Source organism: Cyrtonyx montezumae, unplaced genomic scaffold, assembly GCF_038088225.1.
Source record: "Cyrtonyx montezumae isolate F1298 unplaced genomic scaffold, pur_monq_1.0 scaffold_18, whole genome shotgun sequence".
NCBI lineage: Eukaryota > Metazoa > Chordata > Aves > Galliformes > Odontophoridae > Cyrtonyx > Cyrtonyx montezumae.
In genome coordinates this window covers 12,305,927-12,330,192 of record NW_027071914.1, presented here as the reverse complement: position 1 = coordinate 12,330,192, position 24,266 = coordinate 12,305,927, and the positions used below count along the sequence as shown (strand labels likewise).

Here is a 24,266-nt window from a genome sequence, read left to right as displayed (position 1 = left end):
ATCACTTGCTATACAGCAGGCTGCACCATCCATGCAGATGGGAAGAGTTTTCTCCCTTCCAGTATCTTCCCTTATCTGTTGAATAAAAGCATTGCAAGGAGAGCAGGAGTGGAAACAATTCCTGAAGGGTAAAACAGCTCCTTCTGCTACCTTACTCCTTATGTGAGTAATGGAATGCATCTAAAACAAAGTCAAAATACAGCTACTCAGTAATAGATATCATTGCAAAAAACCTCCCGTTGACCTCTCTGGCTTTTGATTAGTTTCTGCATGTGAAAGTGCTCAAAAACAACGTGAAAGAAAAACAAAGTAGAGGAAGGAAGGAGATTTTTTCTTTGCTTTCAGTAACTGTAGGCAGAGCAAGCTGACGCAATAGGGTGAGCTCCCCTTGAAAGGGAAGCCCACGATATCTCAAGGTATCAGAGCTGAGGAGCAAAAGCATCCCACGGAACTCACCTGAACCCGCAATCTTAGGATGGGGAAGGGGTGAGGTGGGGATATTTACCCGGGCAAATTCAAGTGCAGCATTCCCATCCACCACTAGTTGTCACTTTGCAACCAGCCGGGGTTGGTGTTTTCAGCACTGCGGTTAGCGAGATTGCGGTGCTAATTAAACAGAGAAACTCGCAAAGCTACGGAAAGTCCCGAACTCGAGGAGGTGCGATAGCTAATCTCGGGGAACAGAGAGGGGAGGAAAAGACAACTCGAGAATGGCGTAACGCTTCTGTCTTAAGGCCGAAACCGTGCTGGGGTGCGTGCCCCAGCCTCGAGGTGGGCACTTAAGTCCAGCCCGGTGTGCACACACTCCTCCCGCAAAGCCGAGCCTTACCTGAAGAAAACGATCGTCTCCCACACGTAGACTCCGAGCGCGTTGACGTTGCACATTTTTCCAGCTCCCACTGAGATGTTTATTTTGTACTCCGCGAGGGGTGGGCCGGTGGGGTTGGCCAATAAAGTAGCCCGGCACTTGGGGAGAATTGCTGAGGGATGCGAGCCACCCCTCCCGAGACGGGCTGGGCCGGGGGGCAAGGCCGGGGCGGCTCCCTCAGCACCCCGCACAGCAGCAGAGACAGCGGCCCCGCTCAGCACCGAGGACAGCGTCCGGCAGGAGCGCGGCTCAGCACCCCGGACAGCGGCGGCGATCGGCGCTCCGCGGCCGCCTGCGGATCGGCCGGCGGCTCCGTTCCGCTCCGCTCCTCTCCGCTCCGGCGCTGCCTTGGCTTAGCTTGGCCCGCCTCTCCGCTGTGCCCCGCCACTGCAGTGCTGCTCGGGGCCGGAGGACCAGGCTTCCCGCGCTGAGGTCTCCCTTCAGCGGGATTTCGCTCCGGACATCAGGCTGGCGAGTGGGAGGGATGCAGGGGGTGTAGATTTGCCATCGGGGTGGTGGGGTTGGGTGGGAGGGGGGGCGACCCTCGATAGCCAGGGGTTTTAATCTCTGCTGCTAGCCGGGGTGTCTTCCTAATTAAATCCACAGGAATTTGTCAGTGTGAAGCCGTGCTGCAGTCCCGGTCGTGTTGCTTTCCTGCTCGCTGTTTGGCTGCTGTTGATTCCAGCTTCCTGGGTTATTTTCCTCCCGAATAAGTTATTGCTGCTGTAGGGAAGATGTCCCATTGCTCAGGGCTAGAGTGGAGGGGAGTGAAGGGGAAGTTTCTTGGGAAGCACTCCCATTGCGATCAGAAAGGAAGTGGCTCAGTGTCCTCCTAATGCATTTCATTTCCCCTCTGCCCTCTCTCCCCTCCTAGGGCTTGCCAGATCTTGGGAGTTTCTTGCTGCATTAATTTACTAAACTAAAAAAAAAAAAAAAGAAAAAAGAAAAAGGGGTGGTGGTGGAGAAGAGGCAAACCAGAAAGGAGGGGGTAACTCAGCCTCTCCACTATCCCAAGGCCCTCCTCTTAGCTGTGCTCATTGGTCTCAGGGTTGAAAAAACTACTCTACGATGTGGTTGGATAAACGCATGTTGTTCAGCAGAGGATGTTAACCTTTAAAGCGCTGATAAGTTTTGTTTTATTTCCATTTTTTTAACTCAAATCACTGTCTTTTTAAGAAGTCTCTGAAATCATCTCCCTTGACATGGCAAGCATAACGTGCCTTAAGTCTCCATCTCGTGGAAGATCTACTTGAGTAGCAGTTGCTATGTGTTGCTGTTGGCTTGTAAGGATCATCTCTGTTGTTTCTCTTTTTTTTTTTTTTTTCCTTTTTCCTTGTCTCTTTTTTTTTTCTTCTCGCATGTCGTTTTTCAAAGAGGTTTGGCAAACACCAGAGCTGTCAAGGCTGGGGCAGGTAAGGAGCATTTAGCAGTTTCATATCAAAGCTCTGGTACCCTGGGCTCCTGCTGTGCTCTCAGGGTGCTCAGTGTGGTTGTTCGGGAGGGAGGAATGGGCTCCTTAGACTTAATGTAAGGCACCAACTCTGCTCTGCTTCTCATTTATTTCTCAATATTTAAATAAAAACTTAGCTCTCCTACATCACATAGGATATTTTTTCCGTTCTGTTTTTGTTTTTTCTTTTTTTCTCATAGCATAAGGAGATTTTTCTTCTTTGAGTTCTACTTTGTCCTGCGCTTTGTAAAACTCCAAGTGGAAAAGAAAGAGTCACTTTTAACCCCTTTATAGCCTTTTATTTTCTCTTTTTTCCAGTGTGTTCAAAGAATTGTTCCATCCTCAAGGTGGGGTGGGGGTGTGTGAAATGGACTGCTTGCTTCACCAGTACTGTAACCCCCCAGGCTACTACCCAAGTCTCTCCTCTCAAATCGTATCACAAAGGATGTTATTCAATGCCAAAATTAACCTGATGTTTTTGATCTCCTGTTTCTATTTGTTTTAAGCCGGTATGTTTGCTCAGCCAAACAGACAAAAATATCCCCTGGGTTGTCATTCAAAAGAGAAGGGGAAGAAAAGAATCTGCTTGGCTCCTATTCAATGAAGAGAAGGAGCTTAATCTGATTTACTACAGCTACTGGGTCTCAGTGTCTAGCTAGATTAATAACAGGCTCTGATTTCAGTTCATGGTTACTCCTGGGGAAATGGTTCTGTGCAGTTCTGTGCAGTAGCATTCTCCCTGCTGCTTGCTGGCTCTTTGCTGTACTTTCTCTACTGATATTTATCCCCACATGGGCAAGCTTCTTCTCACTGTTCTTTTCCAGCCCCCACTGTGTTGAGAGCCAAGAGGAGGAGCTGCAGACTGGGGATGCTAATAGGACCCACAGATTAGGAGAGAAATGATGTTTCCCTGTACTTTCTATTGAAAAGCAAGACCAAGGGCAGAAGGCAAAAACATCTCTTGGCAGCTGTGACTTAAATCTTGAGGTTAGTCAGCCCCCTGGTTCCTTTAGAAATCAGCTCTGTAAGAGGTGGATCAGCTCATGGAATTTCTCCCTTGGTTGCAAGTTTTATCTTTATAACAAAGGAATTTAGACCCCTTCTTTTCTCCCAGACGCCTGCTCTCCTTGCACTGGCTTGGGTTGGGGAGTAGGGGTGGCTATGCATAAGATGAGAAAGCAGATGTGTGTGTGTGCATAAAACAAGGTTGCTTCGCAGCTGTTCCTGCTGAAGGAATAAAAACTGCTTTTCTTTTCCCAGGGGAAGAATTTACCTGCTTTGCTGTCCTCAGTCCTGGTGATGTTAGTTGGCAGACTTGAGAGATTTGTTCAAGTCTGGAGACTTTTCTGCTGGTTGTTGAACATTTCTTTTTACTGGAGAGAAATAAGAGTATTATTTGCTTTTTCTGGCATTTGGTGAAACTAAGGCAAAAAAAAAAAAGAGGATTACAACAGATGTTTTGAAGGTTTAGGCATTCAGACGACTTGTATCAGGGAACAAAATCAAGAGATGTGGATTTAAGAGATGTGAATTTTGCATGACTTTTTATAGAGGCCCCAAATGTACCTGAATTTCCTGTATTACATTTTTTTTTGCTGTTATCCAAAGTATCTTCTGGATTTATTTGTTTATTTATTTTGACTAGGAGATCTCCCTCTGGATTATATACTCTTGTATCTCCTCTTGGAGCCAAGGCAATTGTTACTTGCTTGTCTTGGTACAATGTGCTGCTTACATATGTGATTAGGGCTGGTTCCTGCTTTTTGGAGCTTCCATTCCCAGTTTTAACACAGTTGACTCAAAAGACAGGCAATTAATCCCCACTGAAACCCTTCTACGAGGACTCCCATGGTACTGGTTGGCAGGACTTTTCTCCCTGGCTTGTTCATAGACTGGGTTTTAGCTTTCTGCTTGATATTGCTGCAGTGTTTTGTGATGTTTAGTAGGGTTTACTTGCCAGGTTTCTTATTTTTCGAGTAGAGTCCAAATGGTTTTGAAAGGCATTTATAAAATGCCTTTCCCTTATGGCACTCATTCAAACAGGATAAAAGTTAACTCAACATAATCTCAGTGAGGCTTTTAAAGCCAGAATTACCTGCTGTGTAACTTGTATATTTTGAAACAAATAAAAACAATAACAATCCTGTAAAATTCATTCTGGATAAAGTTGTCTGGGAAACTTCTGTATCATCATCTTTCTGGTTTGTGACTAGGGATTCTTTTCATCATAAGATACCATTAAAAATTGCAGCTGCTGACAGTGGAGTGTCTCCATTGCAGTAATCAACAGGTGGGTCTTTGTTCTGTGCAGTTCTAGGCTTACCTCAATAAAAAAAGAAGTTGCTGGTGTTGCATGGCTGGGATTGTGGTTGCTTGTTCTACAGAGAGCTAGATCTTCCTGTTCTATCATCACAATCCCCATAGTATCTTCACCACAGGTGAATTTGATTGTTATCTTTCCTTCTGGTGATTCAAACCTTTCAGTTAAGATTGATGACTGAGGGCTCCATGGTCCAGTCAGTACATCTGGTGCTTTTCTGTTTTTCTCCATTTTTTTCATTGCTGTTTAGGGTTAACTGGCTTCTGATGTTTGTTTTCTATACAAGATATTAATCTTCAGTGCTGTGTTTGTCTGTTCTACAAATGGTGATTGCCAGGAATAGCATATGACTGTAATGAAGGCTGGGCCCTCATTAGTGGTGCAATGAATGGCAGCTGTTGAAGGAAATGGAAAGAGGAACATGGCAAAGAACTTGTGAAATAACTCTTTTGCCTTCTCTTGTTACTTCAACTCATCCCTTTCATGAGTCTAGGTCAGGGTGACTAGATCAACTGTATGAGGCAATTGTACAAGAAAATATCTTCTGGTCTATTTTCTCTCACAAAAGCTCAGTTCCTGTGTCTGAAATCTTCAGAATTTTACTTGTCAGAATGAGGCTTTTAATAAACAAAAACCAGTGTATTTTCCTTTTGTATATATTGTCAATGAAAGGCCTAATCTGATCCAGAATGGAGTTGCTGAAATGCACCTAAAGCAGTAAGCCTGTTTCTATATCTCTTTTCCTGATCCCTTGTGCAGTAGGAGCAGATCAGGCCTTTTTGGTAGGATGCTATGGGGAATGTACAGAACACAGGTAACTTGCTTAAATTTGTACACACATCTACAGAAACGGGTGTACATACATTCAGGTGATATATCTATCAGTAGGTCCAAAAAAAAGTCGCTGAAAAAAGAAACCAATTCCTAACTGTCTCCTCTTCCTTCATTCTTTTTCTAGCTGTGAGAGTCAGGGAGTACCTACTCCCTCAGATTCCTTTAGAGTCTATTCTTCCTTCAAATAGCTACTCACTGATTCTTTCCCCCAGAGTATGTAAGTAAATCTCTTCTCTGTGAAGAAAATGAATCTTTCAATGCTCCTGGAAGTCTGTGAGTTCATTTTTGTTTTGACAGTTGACCTTTGTTACCATTTTAAGAAAAGGGAAAAGCTGTAAGGCCATGGAAATCACTCTGTGACTAAATGAAAATACACCCCGTTTGGATAATTCACCCAAAGTCTCATTTGCAACAGCAGGTTGTCAGTTGGACGAGATGATCTTGTAGGTCTTTTCCAACCTTGGTGATTCTGTGATAAGTTGGTTCTGTTTGCGATCTGATTTTCATGTCTGGATTTTACAGCAGAGCCATTTTCAGTTCTTCTCTTTTCTTTGTTAAAATTCTGATACTAAATCCATATATGATGGTAAGCTCCTTCAAGCTGAAAACAGAACATTGACGCACTCTGCCTTCTTTCCCCAGATACATTACAGCATTTTCAGTGAAAAAGTGGCTAGCATAACAGTAAAATACAGTCAGGGTATCTTGGGAATACTAAATCTGTTATCATCAGTTTGTTCCCTGGAGAATAGCTAATGAAGAAACAATGCCCCAAGTATTTTCATTGTGTTTCTCAAGGCAGAGGTTCAAATTGCTACAGTAGTAATGCTTGCCTTTATGATGCTGAGAAATGAAGAACAGTTTTGAAATTTAAGTTCACCGATTTTTACAAAGAATTCTAATAAGTACATTCATTTCCTGTTTATTTCCTTGTATAGTAAACTATTTGTATATAATTCGGTGCAACTAAATAAAAATTTCCTAGAAACTCAAAAGCCTGTGGCATTTTTTTTTCACAATTACTGGTAAAATAACACGCTAGAATGTTCCAGCAGTGTTTTCTAAAGTGATTAGTCAAGAATTTTGATGAAAAGATATCCAGGTGAAAGAGAAGCCACTGGAACTAATTTCAAGGTCTGCCCTATCTATAATTCGAAAAATACATTTAAAGTTGAATGCTGGTAAAATGTTTGATAAGGTCTGTTATGATATGCAGAAGATCTCTAGAAAACATCCAATGGAGACCTCTGCATAGGAAATTCAGCAGAAATTGCAGAGTAAAGTTAGAAACCATTATGTGTGGAAGTGAGGGATTTGTGGGGTGAGTGAGTGACTTTTGGCTGAAATTCAGATCATGTATCATGTGACAATTTGTTTAAAAAATGAGAGGTCTAATCAGAGAAACAGAGTTTTTATTGGTCACTATGCTAGAGCTTATTGGTTATTAAGCACTCCATCATGTGTGGTGTACCCTTATAAAATTATCTCCTGATTTCTGTATGACTCTTTATTGGGAGCTGCACCTCAGGATGACCAGTGTGTTCAAAGTAGAAATGGTCTGTTCAGAGAGGCTGCATTGCCTTGCTCCAGCCCTGCAGGCTGTGCAGGCAGTCATTCAAAGTGTCTGTGCGGTGTATCTGATGTCTGTCCTGTTTCAACCAATGCATGTATGCATTCCCTTCTTGTAAGGCCACGTATAAACTTTAGTTCAATATCTTAAATGTGAAGACCCCCTATCCTACATCATTCTCTGCGTTTATATAGATTGTTCTTGACCTTCACTCTCCTGAGCAATGTGTTTATTGACAGAAAGATTAGGGGCTGTGTTGGTTTATCATCGGGTGAAAGTCTCCATGGAAAGTTTAGTCATAGCCTATCTGTGACTGTAGAGTCCTGGGAAGCAGCACAAAGCCCTTGGTTAGATGACTGCATGACAGATTGTATGCAGGCAGAAGGCTGTGTGAAGAGCTTGTTGAGTGAAGCATTCAGGTCTACTTGTGAGTATATTTGATGCCTGTGTCAGGTGTGTGAATGAGGTTAAGGCAGTAATCCCTGAAGAAGAGGAATTAAAAAAGCCTGGATGGTCTCTTTTCCCCCAATAGTGCTGATTCAATAATATTTTTCAATGTCTTGTGTTTTATTTAAGGATACCTGACCTGAGCTGTGAGCTGTCTTGCTGCATTTCATGGTCTTGTCACTATTACAATTTATGTAGTACTGGGAGGGTAACTATTAAGATGCAGCATGGGCCTTGTAGTCCTGGAGAAAATACATTGCTACTTCCATAGGTAGTTTGAGTCAAAGGTCAGAAGTTAATTATCTACTGACCTGTACAGAATAATTACCAGGCGATCCCTGAGAACCCAGAACTACTATTTCTTTCCAAGGTCTTGGCCTATAAAACATCTTTGATTACAATACCATGTGCATAAGAAATAAACCAGAGTTGCTTCTAGAGCCAGTCTTGCCAGAACTTTTATTTCTTGGTGCTGAACATCGCACAATTGTTGAGAATATTATCTTGACCTCTAGTTTTGTGCAGCTCCCTGTTCCTGCCTCAGCATCACTCAGGTGCTGCAGGAAATAAAACTTTTCTACCCTATGTCTTGCTTGTAAAAGAAAGAAGCCATTTATTTTGAGGTGAGAGGGCACCAGGTTTTGAGAGAGACTTACACAGAAGCATGCGTGTCAGACCAAGGGCTATTCATCCCACCCTCTTCATTCCTCTTGTCATGGTTTAAAAATAAATACATAAAAACCGTAAGAGGGAAACAAATGTTACTTACCTCCAATATTTCATATGTCTACTGAGTTCAATGGTGTGTGGAGGGGACACCAGGAAGCAGAACCCTTCAGAGGAAAATTCTGACTGCGAGCAGTTGGTCGAGGAGGAAATGAGGAGGTGACATCCTGCAGTGCTGAAGTGGCCCCTCAGTGTCCACACATTCAGATACTGAAGCATCCTCTTACATGCACAGATTTGCTCACAGGACCAAGTAAAATAATCTATCTTCTGGATTGAAAGAAGCAAGCTGCTGTTGTTTTCTGGTATTTTTTGTTGTTGTTGTTATTTGTTTGTTTGTTTTTGTTTTTGTTTTTTTTTTTCTTAAGGCTTTTCTTATCTTGCTTTATACCGTTATTTGAGATGAAAAGCTGCTGTTAGGTTACTAAGAGTGCTTCTGTATTAGGACTGCATGTAACTGTTTCCAGAAATCCATCTTCAGGTGAAAGGTGTAATTTGAAAATCGTGGCTGGGTTGTGTGCAAGTCAGGATGCTCACCTCACCTAAATCCTCACTGCCCCTCATGGCTCAGGTGCCCTACTCACAAAGACTGGGGAAAACTGGGATTTCAACATGCTTGCCAAGTAGCTTGTAATTGCCTTGGGCGATATTTTCCCTTACAACTTGTGGAGTTAAATCCTACTACAGTACAAGTCTGCTTTCATGCCATCTCTCAGTCTGCTGTTTGCTCTGGGCTCAGGCAAAATTTTGCCCCCATAAGATGTTTGTGAAGTTTATTGAGTGTACTCTCCATATTCTACTTTTTGTGTGATGCAATCAGTTCTCCACTGGGAAAAAGGTGTTAGACAACATGGACTATTTCATTAGGTTTAGCAAAGGGAATCTGGCATAGTTATTTTTGCTGACATGCTCTCTGTGAAATATGAATGGAAGGAACACTCCCCTTCAATGACAGCTTGTGCATGGCCTCTTTGATCACAGCAGTTGACGAGGCTCCTCCTCCAAATGACTGCCACTGTCAATGAACAGAATCTCTTGATGACCCTAAGATACTGACGGATAATGACCTTCCTTCTACAGTGAGTATTCTTAAGTCAAGCTCTGGGGAATTACACCAAATCTTCTCATACTTTTTCAAAATATTTAAATAGCTATGGGTTTGAGAAACTCTGAAGGCAGGCAGCTTCTGCATCTGCAGCTTGGCTACCACAAAGGCACTAGAGTGCTGTTAAGTACAAGTGTTGTGATGCTATCCTGTTGCTGCCTTCACCTGCTCCATGGTAAAAAAGCGAAAATTACAAAATCTCTGCAAATTCCCACAAAGCATCAGTGACCATTACATATTAAGAGGAATGGAAGCATAAAACCCAGGATATAAACAGTGTGAATTTCCTGGGTGGAGGGGAGAAAGGGGGAAATGCTCTGATTTCTTCCAATCATCAATACAGTGCTTTATGGTGAAAACTGGAATGTTATCATGCATTTCCTTTGGACAAATCAGAGAGAAAAAATTGCAGTCCATTCATGATGTTGCAACATGACAGCATTTTTCTTTTATATAGCTTTCCCTTCCTGTGTAGATAGTTCACTACCAAGGCAATTGAATTAGACAAAAATGATTTATGTAGTCTGTGCAGAGAGAAAAGGCTTTGTTAGGTTTCAGGGAAGATTTGGAACACTGAGGGTGAGAAACAGCTTGGCTGAGACATGGGGAATCACAATCCTCTCATTAAATCTCCATGCCTATGACCAGACGTGGCCTCACTTTGCATTTGCTGCTTGGTTACTGAATCTATGAAGCTGTTGTCTGGGAACAAAAGCCATTAAATCAAATCAATGTTCATCTTTCAGTGGGAACCAAAGAAGATTGTGATGTTGTATTGTCCCTTGGCTTACTCTCCGAATGTAGCAGATGCTATAACATATCTGTGCACGTTTCTGCCTGCATATGGTACTGCAAATCGAACTTTTTATCTTTCCATGTAATACATCATGGTTTAGGAGAGGTTTTTCGTAACTGGAAAGAAAATCTGCCCCTCTTCCAAGATAATATATCTGTAGGATAATCAACACTTTCAACTAGTGAAGAATTTTATTTTATTTTTATTTGCTTTTGCTTAAAACTTCCTGGGCTGTGGTGACAAGTATAAAGCAGGAATTAGTGTTGGTTCAAAGCAATCTTATATGCTGTAAGGGAGAAACAGTTCATTGGTGACTAATACCTGACTTTTAAGTGGACAAAAAATGTTAGAGATATTTCTGATGTTTCACTCTTTGTGTTCATATTACTGGAAGTGAAAGAATTCTGTCAAAGAGAAGTTAGGTATGGATTCAATTTTTAAGAGAGCTTTCTTCCATAGAGACAACCTACTCAGATGCACTTTTCTTGGTATTTGAGAGCTGGCAGATTTGTTTGTGAAGAAACACTTGCATGGACTTTCTGTGTGGGAAATATGAGTCAAAACAGTAACATATTTTCTTCTAAAAGTCTGTATTATTTTGGCGGAAGGTTTAAGAGAAGACTGGTTTAGAAAATGTTGGAACTAATAGCAGAAGGTGGTCAAAGTAACAAAGGAATGACGGTGCTCCAATGAACTTCAGGCACTGGTCTCTGCCCTGGCACCGATTAACATGATGTATTGTCTTGTAAATTCCAGTCAACATTACATCAGCTTTCTACAGAGGGTGTGTCTATGCTCCTGTGAAAATCAGAGACCTCTGGGGCCTTGTCCGTTAAACGGTTTGTTGGCTCAATAAAGTGGCTCACATGGCAGAAATGTATATTAGAAATCAATACAGCTTCACTTTCCTTCCCTCGCAGAAGAAGGGAAAGCTCAAGGGACTAATTAAGTCCTCTTTGAAAGAGCTGCCACATCTTGAAACATTTTAAATAAATGCCATGTGTGTACAGGTAGATCTGAATTTAACTCAGATTTTGTATTTGTACATTAAAAAATGTATCTTGATTATAAATAGCTTATTCATTTAAACAAGCATTTTACTTCATAGATGTTAAATCTTATGATAGTATTGATTTGCAATTAGTATGATGAGCTGTCATAGTGAATTCTCATTGGGCAGGTTTTCTTGGTGACACTATGAGTGTCAAAATTCAGTTATCCATTTATCATGACAGCCCTAGAAATAGTAATTTATTTATGGTCTTCTAATAAACCAGATAATGTGCATGCTCCTCTTCATTTGGCTAGAAAGATTCGAGATTGTTTTGCTTTCTATAGAAAGCCCTCAATGACACTGGCTGGTCGATCTCCCCTGGGATTGGTGTTTTTAGGAAGGAGAAGCTCAGGTGTCTCCCGTTGATTCCAGGAAACCACACATGATGTGGCTGTGGGGTATATTTCACAAGTCACAGAATTTGCAGGTGGCCAAAGACTTTGGTGACAAATTCCCAAATTCTTATTGGGCACTAATACTTGCTCTTTTGGACTTGCAGTATCTCTGGAAACTGCTGGTAGGAAGGAGCCCCAGGGGGAACTTGGAAGAGTTTGTCTGTGCTGATGCATGGGTTCTAGTAGGGTGTGGGCTGCTTCTGGAAGTATGGGTACTTTCTGCCAGCCCTTGTGATGCTGAATGAAGGTGACGCTCTCTGATGAGTCAGGTCTGTCCCTAAATGCCTCTTTAAAATTCAAGCTAAAATATCAGAAAGGACCTAGCTGGAAAGGCAACTAGACCTGCCTCAGTGCCAGTATCTGTTTCTTTTCTATCCAAGAACCAAACTGGAGGGATCACAAAGAGGAATGCATGTGCACCTCTACATTTCCATGCCCAGTGAGCATGCAAGTATTTTATATGCATTTATTTCTTACCCACAACAAAAAATAAAGAAATGGAGAGAGAGAGAGGAAAAGAAAGAAAGAGTGTTGAATTATGCTGCCCAGTAAATTAGTTAGGTGAAAATATGCATGTGATTTATGTGACTCCAAATTGTTATTCCAATAGGAAGAACAGAAGGAGGAAGTAAAGGGGAACCTGCCATGATAGTAAGATAGAAGTTAATCAACAGTTTAATTCATAATCTCCGGCTTTTGGAAGGAGTTGCTAATAAGTGTTTGTCTTCTTTTTCCCTCCCACTCCTTCTCCCTAGGAGCTAGTAAGAGACAGTCAGCACCGATCTCAGAAGCCAAATTGTTAAGAAGAGGAGAAATCCCCGATGACAACCCTTTAATCTGCCTCTGGAAAGGACAGTTTGTGTTAATAGGACAAAACTGTAAAATTTAATATTAATTATAGGGATTCAGGTAGGAACACATGAAGGATGGAGGCAGAGGATAGGCTGGAGGGAGAGATCTGATTGCAACAGTCTGTTGCTGCAGAAGGAAATGGAGCAGCCAAAGGAGTTAAATCTCTTGTGTGGTCCTGGGAGAATTTATGGTTGATGGGTGACATCCAGTTTCTATGGCCTCAGGCAAGAACCTGATCAGGAACCTACCCAAGCTTTAGATGAGAAAAGGAAAGGTGTAAAGAAAACAGACATTGGGCTTCAAGATCAAGATTCAATCTGTGTGGCTTGTGGGTCCCATGGCAAATAAAGGGGCACTAGGGGAGGAATGTGACTGTATAGCAGTAGCTTGACTCATAGTCATCTCTTGCATGCTTGAATTAATGCACCCCTATCATTTTCAGCTCTTCCTTCTGCTGCTTTTGTGAATGCTACATTTGGCTCCCTATTCTTTCCTCCAAAGTGTGATAAAAAGATGATAGGAGATTTAATTTCCAGAAAAGAACACCCAGGCAGGCAGCAGGATGCCAGCTGTTGGGTAGATTAATGTGGGAAGGTTTCCTATCAGGCGTTTGGTGTCTCTGTTACAGATAAACAATTTTTCTTAAAAATTAAAAATACATATAAATGCCCCTTAGCAGATGAAGCATCTCGGTGATGTTCCATTATAAAGCAGGATGAACATGAGCTGGATTTCATCTGACCTTTAAATTACCTCCGTTTTATCAGTTCCATTTTATCAGCAGCTCTTTAGAGAATGAGTCCTTCCTCTGAATTAATAGATTCTTTCATTGCAGGCCTGTGAATAGGCCAGCCAAGAGAGCGCTTCCCCAGAAAAGATTGCATCTGGAGCAGAAGAGTACACTAGTATGTAGGGAGTATGCTTAGTAGGGTTGGTCTTGCCCTGTTTTTACCTGTGTTCCACATAAAAGAAAGCTCATCACAGACAACAAATGATGGGGGGGGGTATAAATCCAATTCTTTCTAATCTCCGTGCTTCAGAGCTGTGGGGACAGAAGGTGGCTCATCTCCTTAGCATCCACGAATGAATGAAAATCACTTCTTAAGCTCTGGAGATAGAAACTGAGTAACTAGGTGTGTGGAGATTGGCTCTGGTGGTTGGTATGGAATGATACTGGAATTTTTTTTTTTTTTTTTTTGTGGTACCCAGTGCTGGCTGACTTCTCTAATGCTCTACCAAGGCTGAATTCTGCAGCAAAGATGGTTGAATGCAGGAAGAAAGGCAGGTAGGCCAGCACAACCCTTGCAGTGATATGGCATGACTCGTGCATGGGCAGTTCTGGAGGCATAAACAGCTCCCAGGACACACTGAGGCTTTTCCCACTGCCCTCCTGTAGTAGATCAGATCCTAGGGTTGCAATGAGTGCAATTTTACTTTCACAGAGAGATAGCAGCCAGGGAATTAAGCTTGAAGGAAATGTTTGCTTGGCCACAGTGGTGCTGAAAATATGCTCTGTGCTCATGCTTGTGTTAACTTCCACTGCTCTCTTGAAGGATAGCACCCAGGACCTGTGCAACACACAAATGATACAGGAGGCTGGCCTCATTTGCCCCATTTTCCAGTACAAAGATGCTTCATGTTTAGTTTGATTGCTTTTCCTGACTGACTTTTTGTTGTGTGATTAAATGTTGGTGTATGCATGGAGAGATGGCTTTTATTATCTAAATCGTGTTTTGTCATGTCAGTTCCTGGAAACTCAAACTTATTATTTTTTTCTTTCAATTATTCTGTTAGAAAGATCCAAACTGAATATTGGCTGTAATGCCACGTTTTCTTTCACTGTCACTTTTAGATTGATCTACCTATTTACATAGCAGCATGCCACCGCTCTGGCTGTCCCTCCTGCCTCACCTTGTCTTAGGGCTGCTTTAAACAATGCATTTGGTGAGGAAGATGGAATTTTATAATGGAGATATATCCTGTTGATAGTAGTTAATCTCCTTGTTAAAAAAAAATAGACCCATTTCATCTTCTAATTTAATGATAAATTGCATTCATTCATCAGGGAACGAAGGTTTATTAATAGAGAGGATAATAAATGGGCTGCAGAGAGATACGAGAAAATAGTTTTGTCAAATAAGGGACTTAGGGGAAAGTAGGAGCACGAAGGAAAAACTGAAATCTCCAGAATCATCAGCATCTCTCATTGTACCCCAAACATCGCTACCAGGACCTTCACTCCTTGTCGCAGACTTGCTAATTCAGTTTAGATTTATACTGTAAAAGATTTCCAAGAAGAGAAATACCTAGGGACACAATGTTTGTTCCTCAGGTCAGTGGGCACATCTTCAGATCCAGAGCGGGCATGAAAATGCCCTCAGAGTAGTGTGAGTGAGGGCAACTGATGCTGAACTTGGGTTGAATTAGTGGAATTGTTTCTGGAGAAGAAACTTGAAACTAGAAGTTGAAAGATACCAAATGCTTCATTTCATGGGGAAAATGGAACCTGGAATTCCAGGGTCTGCACTGTGCTTTGCAGGGACAATGCAGATGAGGCTGCCTATGCAGTGATTTTCTGTCAGTACCTCGGGGGATTCCTCTTAGAGTTGGTTTAATAATAAACTGTCAACTTTAAAAACTGTCATTGGAAATTCTGATTTAATTTCCTTGGGGTAAAAATCAGGGGTGAAATTTTCACAAAGGCCTACCGATGAAGGCCTTGTTGTTAGGAAATTTTTCTTATTGTATTTTTTCTTGCTTTGATTTGAGTGAAAAAGCTAAGTTCTGATAAAAACTGTGAGCTGTCTTTCTCCCATTTGATCTAGCAGCTAAACTGCTCTTTCAGCGCTTAGCTGCCTTCCCAGACCTGTGCTGGATCTGACCTGGCAGGCTGCACTAACCCAGTGTTCGTCTGCCACGTTTGTGAGCTGCTGGCTGATCCTCCTGGTGCTAGTTAACAGAGATATTAATCATGCTTGCTTTCCATCTCTTTTGACAGAAGGAAAAGGTCAGGAGGTGCAGTGCTCTGCTCCTCTTGCTGTCAGGGGAGTGCAGGAGATGTGTTGGGGAGAGACATCACCTGCTGCGGAATGGGAGAGCTCCCCATGTTTGATGCTATTTAAGGAAACACAGATTAAGAGAAGGGAGGGAGAGGGAAAATCCCTCTATTAATGAACTCATTAGTGCTGGGAAAAGTAAAACCAAATTGCCCTTCAGAAAAGCACTATCCAGCTAGATTTATTACCGTCTGTAATTGGGGCCCAAACAGAATGGAGTGGTATAGGTAAGGGTTGAGAGAGGAAAATGTGGTCTATTCACAGCCTAATTATTCAGGTGTAGAAGTGACATTTGCACCAAGAGAGAATAACATGACAACCCTGTCACCTCACCTGCAGAGCCTGGGCTGTCCTTGCGTGCTCTCTGGAGATCAGAAAAATTGGGATGCTGGGGAGAGGAGGGAGAAGGGTTAGAGTAAGGATGCCTGCATTTGTACACTGACCCTCAGTTTGTGCCTGGGCCCACGCTAGTGAGGTCCAATCTGCATGGAGTCATATGGGTCTGGCAGCAACATCAGCTCTAGGAACCCCTTGTAGCTGGCAGTGGGCAGTTAGACATTCTGAAAAAGAAAACGCCTTGTTGTGGAAGTGCTGTGGAGCCTCAGCAGTGGGTGCACTTGGGTATCACGTTACTTTTCTCTGCTGGACAGAACCCAGTGCTTGGTGCTCTATGGGCACTGTCCTAGTGCAGCACAGCAAGGATGGGAGCAGAGTTCCTGTAGCAGGGAGCGTGTTTGGGCTTTTTGCCTCGCAGAGGAGTCCTGGCTGGGCTGCCAACACGGCTGTCCTTTGTAGAAACTGGTAGGGAAGGAAGAAGAAATGGGTTTCCCAGGGACAACTGTGTTTAGTCGCGTGCCCAGGAGAGCTTGTGAAGCCTTCACTAGTTGCAGAAGCTTTTGTCTTTGCTTCTTCAAACACAGCCGCCTGGAGGATTTTCTTTGCAAAAGGCTTTTTGGTGCAGATCTTTCAAGTGGCAGGAGCTATGTGTTTGAGCTGCAGGTGGCCTGCTTGGAGACTGAGCAGTGTGTTTGTAGGGGCTGGGGAATTGAAAACACCCTGACAGGAGGGGATACATCAGAGGTGTTTAAGACTTACCTGTGCCAGGATGTGGCCCAAACTTCTGAACCACTGTGCATGTTTAAATTGCTTTCATTGAAAAAGTACAATCCTCTCTGTGGAGGCTCACAGCTGGCTTTAAAAGTGACTTTTAAAAAATTTAAGTTATTGATCCACTGTTAAATGGACTAAATTTAGCTTAAGTCTTCCCGAGTTTAGCAGTGTCTGTTTAAAATGTATTTAAAGCAAATGAGGTAATAAAAACCTAAACTAGAACCATTCCTTTCCTCCTACCCCTGTTGCACTCTTCACCTTGCTCATTTCACTCACACTGTTCTGTGAAAATTGCTGACCAACCTTGTGTGTTCAGCAAGGAACAAAACCTATCTCTCTGACACCTGCAGTGAAGGCTTGCATGGGGAGTCAGGACAGCCTACTGTGACCCTTCATCTGCCCCTCTTTTGTCACTTTTGGGACCACATGTGCTTCTCTGTGTAGCCTCAGGCCAATGGTACTGTGATCTGAAAGCTTTGCAATTTCCCTCTTTGTGTTGCTTAGTATTATGAATATTACACCTCTGCTCATTTCCACTGTTCTGAGTGTTGGGCTGCTTAGGTATTTCTATATATCACAGACTCAGCAACATTGCAGATAGCAGGCTGGAAAATGGGGCTTGGCCAGAGCCTGTCTCTGGGTGCTCTGCATGGTAGCTAGAAATTTTGTTCTTGCATTTCCTTCTCTTCTAGGGCTCCCTAACCAGGAGCCAGCTGCTGCCTCAGCTGCATAGAGCCTGCATGGTAGCAACTTGCTCTGATGGAGCAGTCGGAAAAGTAAGGGATAATTTCTGTCCAGATGTCACATTGATCTGCATGGAGGGGAAGAAATGTCTCTGTACAGTAAGATGAACCAAGTTCTCTCCCAACTCATTAAAGCTCAGTTTCCCATGAAATGCCAGACACCCGTATGCACTCATTCAGTCACTCATGTTAGATGTCTAAGAAAGAGCAAAGTCCTCATGCTGCTCTCCCTGGCACGGTGACCTGATGTGACACCCTCGCTAAGAGCCTCGTGGGCCTTAATGGATAACATAAATATCCATAAGGCTACTTAATTAGCTCTGTCTCCTGCTTGTGCAGCTCCCATCGCTGTCACAGCTGAATGCCTTCTGCAGTATCTCACAGCAGCATCTGACACAGCCCCTACATAACCCACATCTTCCAGAGGAGCTCCAGAGGAGACCACACCCTGCGGGTAACAGAGCATCTGGTACTATTACAGCTATGGCAAAACTTGGCAGAGGTTGTCTTGTTTGCACTGTTTTTCCAGGGCTGGGGAATATGTTTGTGGTATAGAAGATGTACTGTTTGCTAGCTCACTTCTTCGGGAGTAAAAGGTCAGACCTCTCCAACCAGCCTGGTATCTGAAGAATACCTTTGCTCTGTGTGAGAGATGCTCCTCATACAGAAAAAGAAACCTCATAGTGACAGGTGTCAACTTCAGCTGAGGTGCTGGTGTTTAGCTAGGACCCCAGCAGAGTTCATAAACCTTATTGCTTTTTCTGGTGAAGTTGGATGCATTTTGCCAAACTCCCATGTTTGAAGGTATGTTTCCTGTGTTCGTGGCTCCTGAGCAACCAGGCACTTTTCTAGAGGATTTAGAACACTGTGCCATGTTTTGTTCTTCTACTGGATCTACAGCGTTTGATTTCACAAGCAAGAGTCCTAGCAAATGAATTGGATGATCTCCCATTCCATTCTCTTACTCTGTTGGATAATGTTCTTGGTAGGGCTTCAGAGTGCAGAATCCACCTCATGAAACTGAAACACCAAAGATGTGTAATGTGTGTTGCTATCCTTCTTTCAACTATTTGCTGAATGTGTGAATTCTTCTTTTGAGTCTCAGACCTGCGCAGAAAGGGGACAGCTACTTCACCCTTCACTGTCCTAGCAGATAGTGTCAGTGCTGTGTACATTTCCCTACGATGCCATTTCCCTGGGTACATCTGTGCTGCAGCGTAGACAGCTTTAAATTAACTTGCCTGCATCTTCATAGCTGTCAGATGTTTTGCAGCAGCTCGGCACTGGTCTGATGCTGCCTTAACAGGACTGCTGTTTTGGTTTGACTGGTGTTTTGGTGCCTGAATGCTTCTCCCCTCTAGCAGGCAATAGGACCATGGCACAGACTCATTGGCTGCCAGAGCACAAGCCCTGTGGGAGGTACAGCTGTTCAATGAAACTCTGAAGACATTGTCCAAGTTCTCTTGGGTTCATGTGGCCTGTATGGGAAATGGTAGCAGTGATGTCTTATGCAGCAGGAATTGGCATAACAGAGTGCTGTCAGTTTGCTGGATGATTTTCAAGCATTCAGGCCATGCTTGAAACTGTCCCTGCACTGGCCTCAGATAGTTAACACTGGTGTTGGTCTAGCAGCTTGAGCTGAAATTGAGACCTTTTCTTTTAGAGGATGTTTTGTAGCTTAGAATAGTACAAGCAAGGAAATATGTCTGTCTCTACATTTCAGCCATTTAACTCCAAGAAGAGTTTGTGGGATATAGTCTGCATGGTGGTGGGTGCGTCCTTACCCTGGGAGATGTGTCTGTGCACAGGGTGGCTGGCTGGGCAGAGTGGATTCATAGAATCAGGTTCATAGGATTGCTGTTGTGGATCTCACCTGGCACTTTGCAAGGCACTAACTGCAGGGCTGGCTGCAGCACCAACACTAACATTCCCCTGCATGGTCCCAAGAGCATTCTCTGGCTGCCTCCATCTTCCCCTTGTCATTTCTCCCCATCTTTGATTTACCACAAAACTCTTCTGGTTAATCAACCTGCTCTCTGAAGTCATGTCTCTCTGCAGCTCTGAGCCATTTCCAGAGGTGTTCTGAAATCCACTGAGGATGAAGGTAGATGAGTTTCTTACTGATAAATAGGTATCTTTAACTCTGCAAATATCCCAGTCCCTGGAGTGTGCGAGTGCTGATAGAAGGATGGATTTTATCATTCTAGTTCCTGTGCAACACTTGAAAATTAACAGGAGAGCAGTGCAGAAAGCATCTTCTCTAGGAGAGAAGAGCATGACTCAGGGCTTTCTCATGTTTCCTTCAGGGAAAAGTGGGGTTAAGAGCAGGTCTATACAAAAGGAAAGGAAGACAAAAAGAAGAAAAATATGCAATACAAACAAGTCTCAAGTCCTCAGGTTATGAGAAGGTTGCACGATCTAGGATAAAAGAAATGGGTTGCTGGCCTTCTGCAGAACTGAATGTCTGTCAGACAGCTGCAGGTTTTGATCATGTATCTGCTGGGCTAAGCATCCAGAGGACATGAATGGTAGCTTCAGGGCTGCTGGAAAGTGCAGGTTTTGCAGCTTAAGGCAGAAATGAGAAGGTGCACAGTGTCCTGGGGGCTTGCAGTGCTGACATGGCTGCCATGCAAAGGAACTGTAAAGGACAGAGAAAAGGATAATGGTAGGAAATTTATAGTGATGTTGTTGGGGGAAAGAAGGTGGTTGAGTTCTGATGTATCTTGTCTGCTTTGGCTTCCAGAGATAGGACCCTGAATTAGAATCTTCTGACAGATACTGTGAGACTGCTATTATTTTCTAATCAAGCTCCTACAGCAGCAAATTGGAGACTGATAAACACAGATTCTCTTCAATCTTTGTTCATGTGAGTCATTCCCTTGTACTTGTGTGGATTCTACAGCTATAGATAAGTGCTTTTTGTTGAGGGGGACACTTGTACCTAGTCAGAGTAAAAACAAAATGCACTTGTAGTATCAAATCATGACAGCCTAAAAAATGAATTGAGTTATTCAGTTTTGTAGAGGTAAGTCCTTTTTTTTTTTATCTGTTGATGTACAAAATCATTACAATGCTCCCTGAAATGAGACACAGACCCCCATATGGTTTGCACACTGTTCCCTTTGACCTGGTTTTCTGCTCTCCATTATTCTTGGTGTTTGAGGGGCCGTATAAAACCCATGCTATCATTAGTGAGTCTAGACTGGAAAAAACCCAGACTGAATGATGTCTGAGCTATTACCAAGATGGAGAAAGAAATTAAGCATTTTGATGGTTTCGGAAGCAATCCTAGCATGAAACTCTTCCTGCATGTGCATTTGTGAGATCTCTGCTGCCTGTGAACAAAAAAGCATTTCTGTACATTCATGGGTGCTGTTAAATAATACAGGGCATTTAGACAAGTCTCTGCTTTTATTCCTGTTTTTGAATGTTGTTCTTCCATATTTTTTTCTCAAACCTTTAATTCCAAGGTTTACTGGGTACACATATGGTAAAAGCTCCTTCCTCACTTCATCACAGTGGAAACACTCATTAATGGACTCATTAATAATCTCCAGCCGGACATTACCCAGTGAGGTCTGTGTGCTCTGAGTTAACATGTCTGTGGTTATCTCTGCCAAGTGGAGATCTATTATTTTCTCACCTCAGCCACAGAAATTACTCCCCTGACAGAGGCACTTTGCTATACCACAATACCCAGAGATTGCTGAATATTCATTATATGTGCTCCTGAAAATGCCTTGCCAGCATATGGTATTGGAGCCAAGATGCTTTATTACCTCTTGCCTTTTGCTTTCCTTGGAGAAAGTGTTGTGGCTTATATCATCAGTTCAGTTAACTTTTTCATCTGAGCTCCTTTGCATTGTGCTTTGCTTTGAAAAGGGAAACAGAGGGAAAAACTCTGATTTAGCCCTGGTGCTTTGGTTCTGTGAAAGTGAGATTTACAGCCCTGCTAGTCTGCTGGAAGATTGATTAAAGAAGACAAGCCTTTGAACTTTGTTTCAAACAAGAGGTGGTTGTAATAACTGTAATCTCCTGCTTTATATTTCCTGGAGTGAGGGAGGGAGGATCTCCATTTACCTTGCTGTCACAGGAAAAAATGAAGGATGTAGGTGGCCTGCGTTCAAACAGCTGCAGCTGCAGATCCTCTTTGTATCTTCAAATTACATCTGAGCGCTCCGTGTTGCTTATTGAGACTTAGAACTGCCCACAGCGCTTGGTGTGCTCCCACCCTGAGAAAGGGTGAGTGGCAGAACAGACCCCAGTGGTGCTGTAGAATTGTGGTATATAATCTCCATGTTCCAGATGAAGTGAATTTTAATTCTGGGGTACTTCCCAGCCTGTCATATTTGCTGCAGATATAATAGCACAAGTTAGCAAACGATTTTAAAAGTATGTGAAACTGTATACACAGTGAGCTTTTGTCTGTCCTGTCAGCTCCTAGTATTCAGAAATTAAGGCTTGGAGCTACCACTTGCATCCAAATGATTCCATTTAATGTATTGTCTTTCATGAATTTGTCTAATTCATTTTCTACCCCATTCATAAGTCCTGGTGTTTGGAGCCACGTGGCCACATGAAGCATCTGTACAATGAACATCACACATCTCAAACCTGCTTTTGCATCACATGCTGTATAGATCATCACTGCCACATCCTTGTGGCCAAATAGCTGTGTACTCTTATAGGCCTATGCAGATTTATAGAATTCCAGAATCCTTTTTAACTCACTGACATTCTAAGGGAAAAAGATACAGAAATGAGCTTTTGGTCATTACATATTTATTTGAGAATCTACCATCAGTGCAATGGGAAATCACTTTAAAAACGCCTTTTACCTATGTTTCACCTGTGTTCAATCTGTCCCTCTGTCAGAAAGGGTTCATGTCTGCCCTGTGTAGGAAACCCATACGTTCTGGGCAGACTGGGCACCAGATTTGGTGAGCAGGAGCCCTGAGGAAATAGCAGCAGTATGGTTTGGTTGCATTCTAGAGAAGTGTGAATTTGGACACTGCTGGCTAGAAGAAGGAACTCAATCCCTTTTGTTTACCCGCAGTCTAGGGCATGAAAGAAAACAATGTTATTACCTTCTTGACTGATTTATGCAGTCTTTAATGACCTGAATCATGGCTTGAATCACTGACAAACTGACGGACTGTGCACCCCATCATGTTAATCCTCCTGTCCTTCTTGTGTTGTTAGGAAATTTAAAGATGCGCCCAAGGAATTTTGTATTTACATCTGCTGAAATGCTGAGAAGTGTTTATCTATGCAGTGGCAAAGGCTTCATTGCATTGATCAAAGTATATTTCATTGATTGCAGAATAAAACTTGACATTCTGCTTTCTGTGACTCTACAGCTGATATTCTGCTTCTCAAGAGGAATTTAGAGTGGGAATGGGGCGACAAATGCATTTTATTTTTTGGGTATTCTGCAGAGATCCCTTCATGCTAGATTTCAAGTGCAAGCAATACAGGCAAGTTGATGTAAATAGAAAATAGTACCAGTGGTGGTAGCTGTGTAGAACTACTGCATTATACCAGTTTAGAGTAAGGGTCTCTATTTAAATCCTTTTGTTATTACTTTTGTGAGACACCATTTTGGAACAGCTATACCATATTTTATCCTGCAAGCCCCAAGTCAAACCTCTTCCACTGACAAAAGTAGTTATGCCCCCCAGTTCTCAGCATAGCAGTTATTACTCTATTGTTGGAAACAAGACTATGTGGTGTTTTTAAAACATAGTTTCCCAATGCTAAAAAAGTACCTAACAGGTTGTTTTTGTAGTAGCTGCTCCAGCTAGAAGTGGGACAGGACGAATTGTGTGACTGGCTACAGGCATCCAAACTAACAGCTAAAAATCTGGATTTTCTAGTTACTTTTTCAATATTTACCTTCAATATGTTTGGCCAGACTTTGCAGAATAGTAGGTTCATGTACTGTCTCTATCAACACTATTAATATTTCAACACTGCATATCTAATAGTCTTCTTGAGTTGTCCCAGTATTAATTCTTTTCCTGGAGGTAAACACTGCTCTGTGGCAGTGTGGTGCTGCAGGGTGTGCCTGTGTTTTGGCTTGGTTCAGATTTCATCTCATGTGATGAAAGAAGGGGGTCTGTGCTTTTGCTTTTCAGCCATAAGTGCATTGCAATCATGCCTTCTTTTGCAAGCAGGAGACTTGCCACGTGGAAAACTCCTTCCCTTCTCCAGTTAAATCACCTTGATCATGCTGGTTTTGAAGCCTTTTCCACACCAGGTTTATGGGTCCCATCAACCCTTACAAGGCAGACTTGGGAAAGGCCGAAACAGCAGCCCTGGATAGCTGTGGAACTCAGGATAGGGTTCCTCCATGAAGTAAGATATTGGGAGATGGAGCAGTGTTGTGTGATGGGAGGAACATGTTCTCCATTACTGGGCCAAAGCAAACTTGGAAACAGGCAAGGCTGATAGCAATGTGTGAGCTGTGCTGTCAGAAGGAAGGATTGTGTCTGTGCTGCCTGGGATCAAGCGATGGGAAATAGAGCCAAATTTCAAGTTTCCCTTTTAGACACCCTCCAGCCATTGGAAATTTACTGCTGTTATGTGACTCTTAAATTCCAGAATCCTTTAGAAGTACCCTTTGGATCAAGATATTCTTAGATTCTTTTTTTGTTTCCTGAGAAAATAACATTCATCTTCTGGAAAAGTAATGCCAACCTTATACCTTTTATGAGTCAGTATATGTTTAGCTAAACCACAATGGTTATGCAATTTTTTACATTTTTTTTCATAGCAAATACAGCATCTTTTTCCTTCAAAAAGAATTTTTGTATAAAAGCCATTCTCCTTTATCAGTAAGGAATTAAGCCTTTGTAGGAACCCTTTGATTTCTTCTCTGTCCAAAGGGAGAGTGCAAGGAAGTTCTAATTTTGTGGTTTGCATGGTATTTCTGAGGCAG

At 42.6% G+C, this 24,266-nt stretch overlaps 1 protein-coding gene across 1 annotated transcript in view; it reads right to left on the bottom strand.

Moving 5' to 3' along the window:
* The window catches only part of GLRA1 (glycine receptor alpha 1), a 37,176-nt gene extending 36,291 nt beyond the window's left edge, over positions 1-885 (bottom strand). The window contains exon 1 of the mRNA XM_065734997.1: positions 830-885. Coding sequence (XP_065591069.1) covers positions 830-885 — 56 coding nt within the window. The remainder of the gene's footprint in view (positions 1-829) is intronic.
* Positions 886-24,266: the final 23,381 nt, after the last annotated feature.